Source organism: Apaloderma vittatum, unplaced genomic scaffold (assembly GCF_000703405.1).
Source record: "Apaloderma vittatum isolate BGI_N311 unplaced genomic scaffold, ASM70340v1 scaffold4500, whole genome shotgun sequence".
Lineage (NCBI taxonomy): Eukaryota > Metazoa > Chordata > Aves > Trogoniformes > Trogonidae > Apaloderma > Apaloderma vittatum.
Window position 1 is genome coordinate 27,077 of NW_009696020.1, and position 13,126 is coordinate 40,202.

The window sequence follows — 13,126 nt, forward strand, 5'->3', positions numbered from 1 at the left end:
CCCTAGGGGATCCTGCTCTGGCAGGGAGGTTGGACTAGATGATCTCTAGAGGTCCCTTCCAACCCCTGACATTCTGTGATTCTAACAGATTTATAAAAAAAACCTTCGCCGCCCCATGGGAGCAGGGTGAGGGCAGGGTCTAGGGCTGTTCAGTTCAGGCAAGGTGAAGATCGGTACGACTGGCCTGCGAAAGTGAAAGTGCAGGGAGGTGGCTGACAAACGGGTAATGTCGTGATTGTGTCACAGCCTTTGATGACAATATGTCTCTCTCTGCTCTCAGGATAAATGACTCTTGTAACGCTTCTGTAAACTCACAGCCTGACTGAAAACCTGTGTGCGAACCAAACCTGGCTCAGCGAGTCTGCACTAATTGCAGAGTGAATGAGTTACTCTGGAAAGCAGAGCCAGTTATAGTTCTGTTGCACCTACTGTTGTCTAGTGGATTGGAGGACTCAGTAATAATTTTTACGTGATGACCGAGTAACACATGGAGCGCAAAGTATCGATGACACCGTTACAGTCTGTGGTGCACGATGGTGTATCGCTGCTGCGTGTGCCCGTTTGTTGTTTTTCTGTGAAGCGCTGGCTGTGGGAGAAGATCCCGTCTCAGAATATAGTTGCTAAAAAAACTTAAGGAGGTGCAGGATGCACACGGGTACCTTGGCAGTGTCACCGTACACATCACGGTGCAAATGCCAGCTCTGTCTCATCTGTATTTTCGCACTCATTAGTGTAATGGTTCTATGTGGGAGTTTGAGGCAGACTTGCTGTCACTTAACTCCTCGCAGCTCCGAGTTGTTTGTGACAAATTCGATTTCTGAAAGTTCATTGAGGGGGAGAGCAGCTGGGAAAGTGTGTTCTGTGTTACACGTGACACACAGCACACTAACTACCCTTACAGGTATTCTTGGAGCAGGCGAATGTGTAATTTCTATTATGTGTATTTTCTTCATTGTGAGTTGCTTTGGTGACACCACTGCTCGTTCCAGCGAAACAGAAAACGACCTGTGGTCTCCAGTGAGCGTCCTCTCAGGAGCACAGTCATAAAGAATCTCCACTTTGGCTTGGCTCCACACCATCAGCTTGAAGAAGAGTGCAAACGTCTTGGGGGAAAAAATAACAACTCAAACTCTTATTATATTAATTCCAGGTTAGGTGTGTGTTTAAAATGAGGACGTCTCTTGTCTCTACAGTTAAAAGCAGTGTTTCTCAGTATAGTAAGGATGCTAAAAGTGCCTCTTGCCGAAGTGAATGTTACTCCTCAGCCGTCAGCCTGGAGGTTGTTACGCTCTCAGCACGGCAGCAGAGTGCTCTGTGGGCGGATGGTCTGACCTCCACCGAGAACTACTGCGACAGCCTTGCCTGGACAGAGGTAAAAATTCACAGCTGCTCACCCTGAAACCAGCTCTTGTCCCAGCTGAGTTACATCAGGCTTGGCTTGATGATTTGGTGCCTGGTGTTTCTTCTGTAGCGCGTGGCAGCGGGGCTGAAGTGCGGTGCCATCAGCGTTAATTACTGCCTGCACACCCACAGTTTGGGGCAAAGCACTTCCCAGACTCAAATAATTTGGTTACTACTAAAACTGTTTTGTTTTCAATTTTTTTTTCTTTTTAGTTTCACTCTCCAGCTTCAAAGCGGGATGTCCCCTGGGGAAGAAGCATCAGAGCACGTAGCAAGGTTTGAGTTCAGTTCTGTACATCACTGCCAAAGGTCTCTGTGACTTGCAACAAGCCATGGCACATGGAGCCACCTCATCTGCCCTAACCCGGAGATCACAGCACTGCCCTGGCAAGGTAAATCAGTGGCTTGTTGTGATGCGATGATGTGCAACAGCCAGGGAGACCCTTAATCATCCAGTTGCGCTCCTCAACCCCCCCTCCTCTGCCTTTTCTACCAGGTTGGTGTCAGGCTGCTGGCGATTCTGTATGCGAGCGGCTGCAGGGAGCTTTGGGGCCGATGTCCTTCTGCTCGCCAGGACAGGGCGGCGGCTGCGCCGGGTGCGGAGCCTGGCACGGGCAGCGAGCTCAAGGTTGTGGAGCCAAAGGGTTGTTCTCTGTCCCAGCACCCTCAGGGCTGCGGCTCTGGAGGAGCAGGTGAAGTGTGTGTCGCTGGATCCCTTGGGGGTGTGGGGATTTTGTACAGAGCAGTCAGAGTTGGTCAATTGTTTGCAAGTGGTGGAGACTTCAAGGCTGATTATGATTATTGCCAGTTTCTTTGTGGTGAGACGGTGATGTGTCCTTAAATTACCACAACTTCAAAACCATCCGGGGTAGGTTTTTGTAGCCTGCTGCTTTTCACACGGTGGTATCACAGCTTGCTGTTTCTCACAGCAGCGTTGCCATTTATGTCTTGGCTTCTCCCTGTCTGTGATAATCAGAGACTAACCTGAGCTGAAAAAGCTGATTGCTTTTACCTTAGGTGGAAAGAAATGCAATATTAAAGTAACAAGATCTTATGAAGATGAATCATGGTAAGGTCTGTCTTCTGTTCTTATGTTGGGTGGCTTTTGGACAGCTGTTTTTCTAGGGTAGCCTTTGAATAGCTTTTAGGTGGATTTGCTGCAAATTGCATTTTGAGAGGTTTTGTTGTTTGGGGGTTTTAGATCCACATGTCCACAGAGAACTTGCTGTCCTGGCCAGGAATAAATTGCTTCCTTGTTCTTTATCTTTGGTCAGGGCTCTCTGTTTATACTGTTGAGGATGGAATTATGCAGTGAATCATAAAGTGTCAAACACCTCCTCCAGGATGGGAGGTTGTCCTGGTTCTGTTCAGCAGTTTTACTTTTCAGCTCAACTTCAGATCTCTCTTCTCCCATAAGCCTCTGTGAAATCTCGGCCAACTGACCTTCGGCTAACCCCAAAGTAAAACCCACAGCACAGCAAAAATTTAATCCGCCTGCCCCACCCCGTGTAAGAGGAGGTGCCTGTGTTGTGTGGTTGCGTGTGTGTTTCGTGTTTCTCTCCCAATACCAAGTGTCACTGTATGATAATTAGAACTCTTTAAATATAAATAGTAGTTGAGTCTCTCCCCAAAAGAACAGCCCTGGGACACCAGGCTGGAGCTTAGGGCTTGACACCAGGCCATGATGTGGTTGCAGAGCTGCTGTGTCAGCGAGAGGGAGATCTCCTACACCTGGAGTTGGTTATTTAAAGCCCTGGTGTTTTGGGGATACTGAGGTCACCTGCAACTCTGTAGTGTATTGGCATTAGTCAAAAATAATCCAAGCAGAGGCAGATCTCGTCACTGTATTTTCAGGGGGAATGTCATAGAGTTTATCACTCTGAAGCAGTCGTTTATCTACCAAATACCACACAGGGGTAAATACCGAGAGCAGAGCAAGCCGAGTGTGTGCCAGCCTTTTTAGATGCTCTCTGATGATTTTTGGGTGCCCGCGTGTCCTGGGGGATCACACCAGCAGCGCTGGGGGTCCCTGCTCCTCCTGCTGCTCTGCTCTCTCGCCTTGTGCCTTTGGGCAGAGCGAGGCAGGGGCCGTGCTTTGGCTGTCAGGGCTCCTGATGAGCATCCGCACTGCAAATACCTGCACATCAGGTGTCCCTCTGTAACTCGTGGGGGAAAAAAAAAAAAAAAGAAAAGTTTCTGTCTCATGTTAGCAGAGCCTCTACTTGCCACGTGTAAGGTACCTGGTCCTTGCGCCCCTCAAGTTTTGTAAAAGGCTCTGGAATTTGTAGGTGAACTCTGACTTCCCAGAGTTGTTATTTTCTTCTGTCCCATCATCTATTGCAGTGAAGCATCCAGCAATCCTGGGCTATTTTTAATTGATGCTTCTCATTAAAAAAAAAAGAAAAATCTGTGGTTTTTAGATTTAATTTCTGCAACACTTTAGGTCTAATTATATGACAACCTGCTGCCAAAATTCCTTGGGTTTGCCTCCTGTGGTAATTTTTCGCTGTGCTAGATTCCACTCTGGCTTTGTTTGTTTACTGTGGATAATAAGCATCTACTGCATTGCTGTAATCCCTGGTATTTATTGCACAAACAGTCTGTGAAAATGAAGAGCAGGTTAAAAGCTTATGATTGATGTGTGAGTCTCTGGGAGCTGTGACTGAGCAGTATTGGAAAAGTAAGAGTCAAGTTTGAGTCAAGTTCCATATCCCAGCCTTTGCAGTCTCACAGGTTCATCTCCCTTTACACAAGTATTTAATTGTGATATTTTTTTGAAGTTGTATTATTGTTTTTTCTTTAAAAAAAATCTGTGTAGATGCTTCATTTCTTATTCTGAAAGCTGCTGCATTTAGTAAGTACTCTTTAATAGCCAATTTCAGTAATCTACTTACTCTTGGCTCTACTTCTTTTATAAACTATTGATTGCTGTGAATATTGCAATACTTAATAATAATTAAAATCTTTGCCAGAGTAGTTTCATCGCTGTGATGCAGAGGGCGTATGTTCAAGATGCGGCTTCTGGGGAAACCTCAAACCCTTTTGCTGGCGGGAGACGCCAGCACAGTGATCTCTCCAGCAAAACTCGGTAACGATTTCAGGGCGCTACTTGCAGAGACAGGATCCAGAAAGGTTTTAGCTGCATGAAGCAGACTGCAGCAGCACTTGCTCAGCAAAAATTACAACTCCTGACTGAGGACCTGCTTCTGCCCCTGCCATTTGTCCCCACGTGCCTCTCATTGCACGTTCGGGGCCTGCTCAGGCTCAGCAACGTTTCTGTCCTTCCTTCCACCAGGTCGCTTCATGCAGGAATCACCCTTTGAGGACACCAGGCAGATGGTTCTCCTGACATACAAGTCACTTGATTTTTAATTGCATTAAGCGCCTCATCTGTTTAAGGTTCACAGCGTGTGTTTGCAGGACCCAGCTCAAGATCTCTGCATGTACAGAAATCAACTTTTGCACCATCTGTGTGCAACAAACTGCAGGTGAGGGCCGAGGGGGGAGTGGTGGACAGAGCTGAAGTCAACCTGATGCACCTACGAGCTCTTTGCAGCATTAGATGAAGTGGTGATTTTTGCTGTTAGGATGCTTGAAAAGGACCCTGGGCCCAAGCAGGCACGTGGAAATAAGACTGGTGTACAAGTTCAGCAATAAATTTGTAATTAACTGCAGTGAGTTGGCTTAAACTACTTGCCTCTTCAAGGCTGTCTTTTCTTGGAACTAATGTCTTCCCTCAGCCTCTGACACAGTGCTCTTAACTGCATCTCCCTCTGCTTAAGGGAAGGTCACATCCACCATGATGGCCAAACCCCTTCCCAGCTTAGTCTCACCAGCGCAGCCTCACGGGCTGAGCACAGCTGCAGGACCCAGCCCTGAGCACTGATATTCTCCTCCTGAGGACTTGGTCTCAAGGAACAGACACCTCAGAGCCCCCTCTCCCCAGTGAACATCCTCATCTCACCCATTGAGTCTTGACCTCAATTTCTACCCTTGCTCCTCAAAGCAGCGTGCTCTTTCCGAAGACCTCCACGACTGTATAAGAAAGGCACCTTTGGTAGATGCAGAACCGAGCAGTAGCTAGGTGAGACTCTCCTTTCCCACCATGGGGCAAATCAACCCAAATAACAAAGCTGCTCCAAATTTCATGGAGCAGTCAGGCAGCCACCCCGCAGGGCAGCAGGCTCTCACTCAGCTATAAGAAAAACGTGCCTGTGTTACCTACAGAGAGGTAGATCATGGAAGTACACCGGGGTTAGTCCCAGAAAGTGCAGGGATGTTTGGAATACAGCTCCCAAGGAAGGCCAGTGCCTGCTCAATTCCCGGCAGAATTTCAGTAAAGCCCCCTCCCCGTTGATCAGTACTTGTGGAGTGTCGGAGGACAGGGCTGAGCTGGTTTGAGTCCTGCCCCTGTTTGGGCACTGCAGCAAAACATTTTGCCACATGCCTTTGTTTTACTTCATCTTGCACCTGCAGACAGAGGGAGGACAGACTAACAAAAAATCCTCCAAGACTTAAATCTTGGAGGGGGAGCCCAGACAACATGGAATAACATGAAATATGCATATCCACGGAAAGAACAGTAATTAGCGTGTTCTGAGTTAAACCACTTGAGCCCGAACCACATAGTCAAGAGCAAACACAGACTACTGCCACTTTAGTGAAATTTATTAGAAACTGTTAAACACTACACAAAACTAGTTTTTAGAGTATTTTTTTGTTTGTTTTTTTCAGTAGACAGCACTCCAGCCTTATGGTACAAACACCATCTTGTGGACCTTGGACAGCCACCGTGCTCCTAAGATACATCTTTAGGATGAGACATTGAAGCAGCACGCACAGTGAGACAGGGGAACGAGTGCAAGGAACAACCCGTTTGGTTTCCCTAAGTTCCCAAAAGGGACACAGCTCTGGGCTTTTATTTTATTTTTATTTTTTTTTAACTTGAGGCAACGTGGACCGACTGGATGGTGATACCCCACAGGCATCATGGGGGCTCAGCCTCCCCCTCCCCCGGCTTGTGGGTTGGGACTTTCAGTACAAAGAGTTTCAATAAATAGAAATACAGCTTTCATACTATTTTAACAAAAACATGACTATGAGGTTAAAGCACACACCTCCTCGGGCAGTCGCACCGAACGAGACCTTACTACTTTTTTGGAAAAAATAGGAATCATCTATGTATTAAGGCAATGCATATTTTTTTTTAAAAAAAATTCAACATAGAAATTGTAACGAAGCACATATTTTTCTGATAAGTCCTGAAGTATTTAATCATAAAAAATAACGTTACTGATCACATGCTACTCTCTCTATCCAGTATTCTTCATTACATTTGGAAATACAGTGGAGCATCACTATAATCACACTGCCCCAACAATGTGGCAGCAAGTGAGAGCTTATCTTCCAGCCAGGAGCTGCAAAACAAGAAAGGAATAACCCTTCCCCTCTTCCAGTTTAAATCCTCCATAGTTCCTTCCCACCCAATTTCTTCTCCTCTAAAAGGGAAAAACAAACCCAAGAAACACTTAGCTGGCTCCTGAAAGGAGCTTTATAGCAAGGCTCAACTGTATAAAGGTATAAAAAGTCATTAAAATCAAAAAAATTCAGAGAAGGAAAATGTAATAAAAATAAGTACGCACGGCGTGATAAACCAGGATAGACATAGCAATTTGCTACAACGTTTTTCAAAAAGTGCTAACTGATTTTAGCTTAAAACAGTTCAAGAGATCATACAAATTGCTACCACAGTGTAAAACTGAGTACTTCTTTGAAAAATCTAAAACCTGTCTTTGACTGTAGAAAATGTACTATCTCTGTTTCTAATTTACATAGTATTTTTATTTAGGCACATAAAAATAAATATAGACTGTCAAATACTTCATTAAGTCTGCAGAAAATCATAGTTAAAACCAAGTGATCAACTGTTGTGACAAACCTGGTATATTTTACACATCTCTCTCTCTCTAACCACGTGTGTGTGTGTGTACAGGGCTGGACATCCCTTGTTTCGTCCTCAGGCTTCACACAAAACGTTACATGCCAGGGTAAGACTGTGGGGTTTTTGCCAAGAAGAGTTAATTTGGGAACTACGGGCTACAAAGAAATAACTTCTCAGAAATAAACTCAACTGACAGTCTGTCAGCTGTTTTACATTATTATTATTTTGAGGTGGGAGACCTTGGGCTGGCGCAAAAGCCAGAGGCTGAGGCCACACCGCGGGGCAGGACTGGAGCGAGGAAGTGCTGAAACAGCACCAGCCCTGCCTGGGGGCAGGGGAACAAGGATTTGTCTCTGGGAGGAAGGCTCCTTCCCGGCTCAAACCCAGAAGGAGCTCCTGAGCTGTTCTTTCTGCAAGGAGCACGCAGGGATCTCGGCCTTTCCACACCCCTCCCTGCCACTACCTCGGTAAGAGAGGCTTTTCCTTCCGTGAGTGACCCCACGCCTGCTTTTCACACACCTGTGGCCCCTGCTCTCTCCTCCGCTCGCCTCTCTCCGCAACCACGCTGGGGGAAGCAGAAAAGCCACCAGGCTGGTGCTCCACGCTACCATCCCTACTTCACGAAGAAAAGCCTTAAGCAGCTCAGATGGGCACAACTGGCACTCTCTGATCAACCAGGAGCCCAGTAACACTCTTGATTTTACTGGAAGAAACTGGTTGACGTTTCTGAACTGCCCCCTGGCTAAGGGCAGGGTTAGATGTGAGCCGAGGCTGGTGGTGACTGAGGGCTTTCAGCACATAAAAAAAGTCTTCAAGTTCATCCCACTTATCTTGAAACAAATTGAAAAACGTCACAAACAGGAAAAAAACCCAAGCAGCATAATTTTTATTTGGTGTTACAACAGAGGGGCGGCACCCATGGGTTTGGGCACTGTGTTGTACTGTTTAGGATTTTTACTTCTTAAAAATCTAAACAGCTCTTCTGTTCAGACAACTCCATGTGCTTTTATTTTTTTAATATATACATGTTGTGACCCCTGCATTCAGCCTGTCCAGTTAACACTAGAAATATTTGTCAAAGCAATACAATATTTTATCTTTGCTATAAATCAGGGAGAAATCAAAAGAAAAAATTTAATCTGACCGATTATATGTACTGTACATACCTGTTCCAAAACCCAATGTACTCAGAGGTTTCTAATTTAATGCACTCTGTCATTCAAGTCAAAATGCTGTACATCTACCTATCCACACAATCATACATTCCTAACGATTCTTCTTTACACCTTTATTTTTGTCATTTTTTTAGACCTCTGTTTTAAAAAAGGAATAAAGGAGTTGCCTTGTAGATCTATATTTCTTTAGAACAAAACATTATATACTACATTGAAAAATAAGTTTATCAAAACCAGATTCAAATAACTGTCATGTACAATTTTCAGTTAACGGTTCATGTTGAAATTGCACTTTGCAGAGAAAATAAAATTAAAAACTGAAAATATGTTCTATTTTCTCTCACAGGAGACTGCCTCTTCGGGATTTTTCTTCCGTGAATGCTTGTATTTGTCTACATACGCTTTCACTAGATTTGCCACTTTTGCAGAATTAACTTCTCCACTCTTGCTATGACAAACCTGCAAGTTTTAAAGAAAAAAAAAATAAAAAGAGTTTGCAACATTTCTGTTGATCTACCACTGTTATCTTGCCAGCACCCCATTTCTCCATCTCAGGCAGAACAACCTTGGAAATTCCTAATACTTCCCAGTTGCTTCCCAAATACTCCTGAATCCCCATTCTACTCTTCCACACAGTAAGTGCATTATGTTCTGAGAAGCTGAAAAAAACTCATAGACCAAGGTATTTTTTTTTCTTTTCTTGTTCCCCCTCCCAGCAACTACCAGCTGTGCCCACAGGATTAACAAATCCACCTTAAACCCTGCCCCAGTTACGACGTAAGCATTTTGGATTACGAGACCTACTTACTTTATCCACAGCTTTCCGCACAATTTCTTTGTATTCTTCCTTAGTGATGTCTTTATTTTGGTAGAAAGGTTTAATAGCCAGTTTGACCTCTTGTGCGGCTTTTTCTTGAATCAACAATTTCTGATGAGAAAATAAACTCTTGTGTTATTTGTTGCTGCCTGTGCGTGTATCATGTCATCCATCAAATTAAAACTTTAGAGAAAAAACCCAACAAACAAACTACAGAGGACTAGAAAACCACGCTCCCCTCTCTCACATTTCAGCTCTCACGAGAGATGCCTGGGTTTTACAAAGAACAGAATGTTGTCCCGTGGCAATTCAAGTCATATTTTAGCATATCAAAACTCATATATGTAGCACATTTTATATATGAATATGTAAAATGGTATATATAAAAATATGCTCTGAACTTTGAACTTGCCTGGTCCTTCTTTGAGCTATCTGCGCTGGCTTCCACGGTTACACTCGCTTTGTTTTCGCCCAATTTTACAGCTGTGTTAGAGCTTTTGGTGTGACTTGACGACGTCGCGTTACCCAAAGTTGGTCCCTGAACTGTTCCTAGATTTCCCAGGGCTGCTGCTGGAGTAGGCACGGCTGGAGCACTCATGTTATTACTGACATGAGCAGCATTTGGAACACCCTGTTTTAAAAAGTCATTGATAGTTAATACACGATCCTTCAGTACGACAACGTGCCTTTCTGAAAGTCCCGGCAGCGACAGAAAGAGCACCAGCGCTACACGCTTTGGTACACACAGTGTATCAGACCTACTCAAAGGAGAGAAACAAAAGCCTGGGGAAGAGGAGGCTCTGGGGAGACCTTATAGCGGCCTCCCAGTACCTGAAGGAGGCCTACGAAAAAACATGAGGAACTGCTTACAAGGGCATGACGGGACAAGGGGCAGTTGTTTCAAACTGGAGAGGGGTAGATTTAAATCAGATGTTAGGAAGAAGTTCTTTACTATGAAGATGGTAAGACACTGGCACAGGTTGCCCAGAGACGTGGTGGAGGCTCCATCCCTGGAGGCGTTCATGGTCAGGCTTGATGGGGCTCTGATCTAGTTAAGGATGTCCCTGCTCACTGCAGGGGGTTGGACTAGGTGACCTTTAAAGGTCCCTTCCAAACCAACACATTCTACAATTCTATCACCAAAAGACAGAGGCACTGTTAACACTGCAGAACCTAGAAATTAAACAACTCTCAGACTTCACACAGAGGTCATTTTTAGCAAAAGCCAAGAACGCATCTTCACAACACTTTTCTGCCAGTAAATCACTGTTACTTTTTCCACAGGGGAATATGAGTTCCTTGGAAAGGACACAGAAGAGGATGGAGAGGTGGAGGCCTGCACTACTCAGGCATTGCTGTTGTGCCACCACCATGGACTCGCTCAAAGAAAAAGCAGCAGCAGCTACCAAGAGCAGGTTCCTGGAGATGGTTCCACAAAAGCAACTGGATTTTGGAGCAAAGCACCACCTTTATAAAAACATATTGCTGAGCTAGACACTGTATTGCACAGAAATTTGTAGCCTACGTTCTTCCTTCTTACATTTTTAGTTTGGAGTCTACTGCATTTCCAATTGCAAAAATATTTTCATTACAGACAGTAGGCATTAATCAAATAAGCAATCTACCAACATTTTAGTTCCAACTGCTTTACCTTGTAGACTACTAAAGTATTTCATGTGGCCTGTGACCCCACTTGGTTATTTCCCACAATAATTTATGCTTTTTGTCCTAAGCTAACGAATATAGCTGGGTAACAGCAGCTGAAAGTGAAAAGGCCGTTAAGCCATTTATCACTTCGCTTCAAATCCTGAGAGATGATGCATGAAAACAGGTTAGACATCATTGTTGTAGAACATCACTTTTTTAAACTGGAATGCAGTGGAAAGCATTTTAGGTTAAAGCAGGCAGCCTGCAACAGAAGAAAACCAAAAACCTTGGTCAATCCCTGAAGAGCCCTCTTACACGTCACAGATGCGGTGCTACATCTCCTCCCGGCATTCTCCTGGAAGCTGTTTGTATTCCTTTCCCCGATATAAAAGCTCTTAATATAAACAGTTGGCTACAGGAAAAGCTCACACACACAACGGTTGTTTTAACGTATCTTGAAAGGTGCAAAAAGATGGTTTGACCTGCCCCAAGCATGGCAGAGTCTTTTTGAAACTGGAGAAATGAAGTGAGAGTTTGGTCTCAAACATGGCATGGGAAACCAGGAGTATCAGGTGAGACGGGGGAAGTAAAACATACGAAAGAAAGCCTGGAAATTATTAATAAAAAGGATCAAATGATTAAACAGAATAGAAAATGCATGTGCATGTCCAAGTTGCTGAGACAGTGATGGCTGGAGAATGGAAGCATAGAACAAATGGGTGCCATGTAGTCCTAGTGATTTTCCTCTGCTTCTGCACCGCGGGGATGAGAACTGCAACAAAGATGTTGAGGTCACTTCCCACAAGCCACTGGAAGGGGATTCAAGCATTTCTTAAAGTTTAGAAATCGGATTTCAAAGGGGGAAACTTAGTTTTGGAAACGGGGCACTTGAAGAAGGTGGTAATGGACAACACTGATGAAATTTTTCAGTGTTCCATTATCAGTTGGAACACTTTGTTACCACAAAACCCCAGTTATGGCGTTGTGTATTATTATTTAAAAAAGCTACGGCCCCCAAACAATCCATATCCTCACGGATACCCCCATTTCAAATTTGGTGTGAGGTGGGAGAAGACAGGCAAGAGAGAAAGAAACTACCAGTATAAATTCCATCAAGACTGCAGTGTTCAAGATAAGAAACCCTTAAGCGCCGTTACTTCAGCGCCGCTCTTGCCGTGGCTTCTGGTGAAGCGTACCTGCAGCTGTTTTCCATCCTGCTGTGAAGCAATGTAGTTGACTTGTTGAGATGGTGGGGGTGGAGGTGGAGGCGGAGGTAATCCCTGAGACAAATTTGTGGGAGCAGCTACCTGTATGAGAGGCACTCCGGTAGGGAGGTGCATGGGCACTGGAGGGTGGATGCCAAAAGGATTTCGTTGCATGTTCATCATGGGAGGGGGGACGCCCACTGGGTACGGAAAGATATTCATGGGTTGGTGCTGTGCGTTCACTTGTGGCATTACATTCATTTGTTGCTGCATCATATTGAGCGGTAACTGAGCGCCATCACTTTGCTGGTTGCCTTGGTCTTTGAGGTTCAGATCTATCAAAAGAAAAACCAGACAGCGTATGAAGCAGAAAACCCGTACTTCATAAAGCAAAAAAGTAGAGTCGAGTGTCTAAAGCCTACATGAAGTGTGGGGCGTCAAAAATATTTCTATCATCTGAGTATTTTAAAGATAGACCGTTACCTTATGGTGAGGGACTGGAAAGTGCTGCCCAGAGAAGCTGTGGATACCCCCTCTCTACAAGTGTTGAAGGCCAGGCTGGATGGGGCTTTGAGCAATCCGGTCTGGTGGGAGGTGTCCCAGCCCATGGCAGTGGGGTTAGAACCAGATGATCTTTAAGATCCCTTTGACCCAAACCATCCTACGATCACACTCACCATAAGACACATCACAGAGCCAAATGATAGCTTCTGAGCTTAAAAAGCTCTGAGGTTACTGTGGAAGCCTTTTGTGGTTCCACAAAAATACTAGAAAAGACTTTTTCCCTGTGAGGGTGACAAAGCACTGGCACAGGCTGCCCATGGAGGTTGTGGAGTCTCCTTCTCTGGAGACATTCAAAGCTCGTCTGGACACGTTCCTGTGTGACCTACTGTAGGTGATCCTGCTCTGGCAGGGAGGCTGGACTAGATGGTCTTTTGAG

The 13,126-nt window shown here is 44.9% G+C and overlaps 1 protein-coding gene across 1 annotated transcript in view; it reads right to left on the bottom strand.

Annotated features, from left to right (window-relative positions):
• Nucleotides 1–8,847: 8,847 nt before the first annotated feature.
• Nucleotides 8,848–13,126, bottom strand: part of SCAF11 (SR-related CTD-associated factor 11) — a 28,031-nt gene continuing 23,752 nt past the window's right edge. The window contains exons 11-14 of the mRNA XM_009873138.1: nucleotides 12,178–12,521; nucleotides 9,795–9,965; nucleotides 9,326–9,445; nucleotides 8,848–8,976 (exon numbers count right to left, since the gene is read on the bottom strand). Coding sequence (XP_009871440.1) covers nucleotides 8,848–8,976; nucleotides 9,326–9,445; nucleotides 9,795–9,965; nucleotides 12,178–12,521 — 764 coding nt within the window. The remainder of the gene's footprint in view (nucleotides 8,977–9,325; nucleotides 9,446–9,794; nucleotides 9,966–12,177; nucleotides 12,522–13,126) is intronic.